The 635-nt window shown below is 55.3% G+C and overlaps 1 protein-coding gene across 1 annotated transcript in view; it reads left to right on the top strand.

Moving 5' to 3' along the window:
- LOC104489123 (voltage-dependent calcium channel gamma-2 subunit-like) overlaps positions 1 to 635 on the top strand; it is a gene marked incomplete at both ends in the record, with an annotated part of 5,445 nt that overhangs the window by 3,685 nt on the left and 1,125 nt on the right. Inside the window, one exon of the mRNA XM_010131239.1 lies at positions 317 to 467. Within this exon, the coding sequence (XP_010129541.1) occupies positions 317 to 467 (151 nt within the window). The remainder of the gene's footprint in view (positions 1 to 316; positions 468 to 635) is intronic.

Below are 635 nucleotides of genomic sequence, written 5' to 3' on the forward strand. Positions count from 1 at the left end.
CCACAGCCCCCTCCACCTCCCATGCACAGCCACCAGGTTTGCAGCAGCAGCCAGGGCATGGGCAAGTTGTTTTGGACTGCTCTCTTTTTCTGACATACTTTGTTTCTCTCTCCCTCCGTCCGTCCCCTGATGCCTTTGTCTCTCCTTGAATTACTCCCCCACTCGGCACATTTCTCTCTGTCTCTCCCCTTTGCCCTCACCCACAAAATGTGCTAATGTCCCCCGTCCCCTCGCCTGGGCGCTGTTTCCATGCCCCTTTTTCGTCTCTCTCACACGTGCACTGTTCTTTCTGCCCCTCTCCCTCTCTCCTCTGCAGGGGCTGTTAGAGCCTCTAGTATTTTCCCGATCCTGAGTGTGATTCTGCTTTTCATGGGTGGACTCTGCATTGCAGCCAGCGAGTTCTACAAAACCCGACACAACATCATCCTTAGTGCTGGCATCTTCTTCGTGTCTGCAGGTAAAGGGATGCAAAGGGCCTGACACTCCGGAATGGGTTCTGGGGGGTGGAGGGTCTGCCCAGCTGAGGCATCCTGCAGGGGCACGGTCACCTAGGCAGGAGTGTGTGTGTTTCCCAACTTCGATGAGCCTTGTGCTTTTGAGAAAAAAACCCCTCCCAAGGATGCGTCTCTGCCCTG

Source organism: Buceros rhinoceros, unplaced genomic scaffold, assembly GCF_000710305.1.
Source record: "Buceros rhinoceros silvestris isolate BGI_N320 unplaced genomic scaffold, ASM71030v1 scaffold29842, whole genome shotgun sequence".
Classification (NCBI taxonomy): Eukaryota; Metazoa; Chordata; class Aves; order Bucerotiformes; family Bucerotidae; genus Buceros; species Buceros rhinoceros.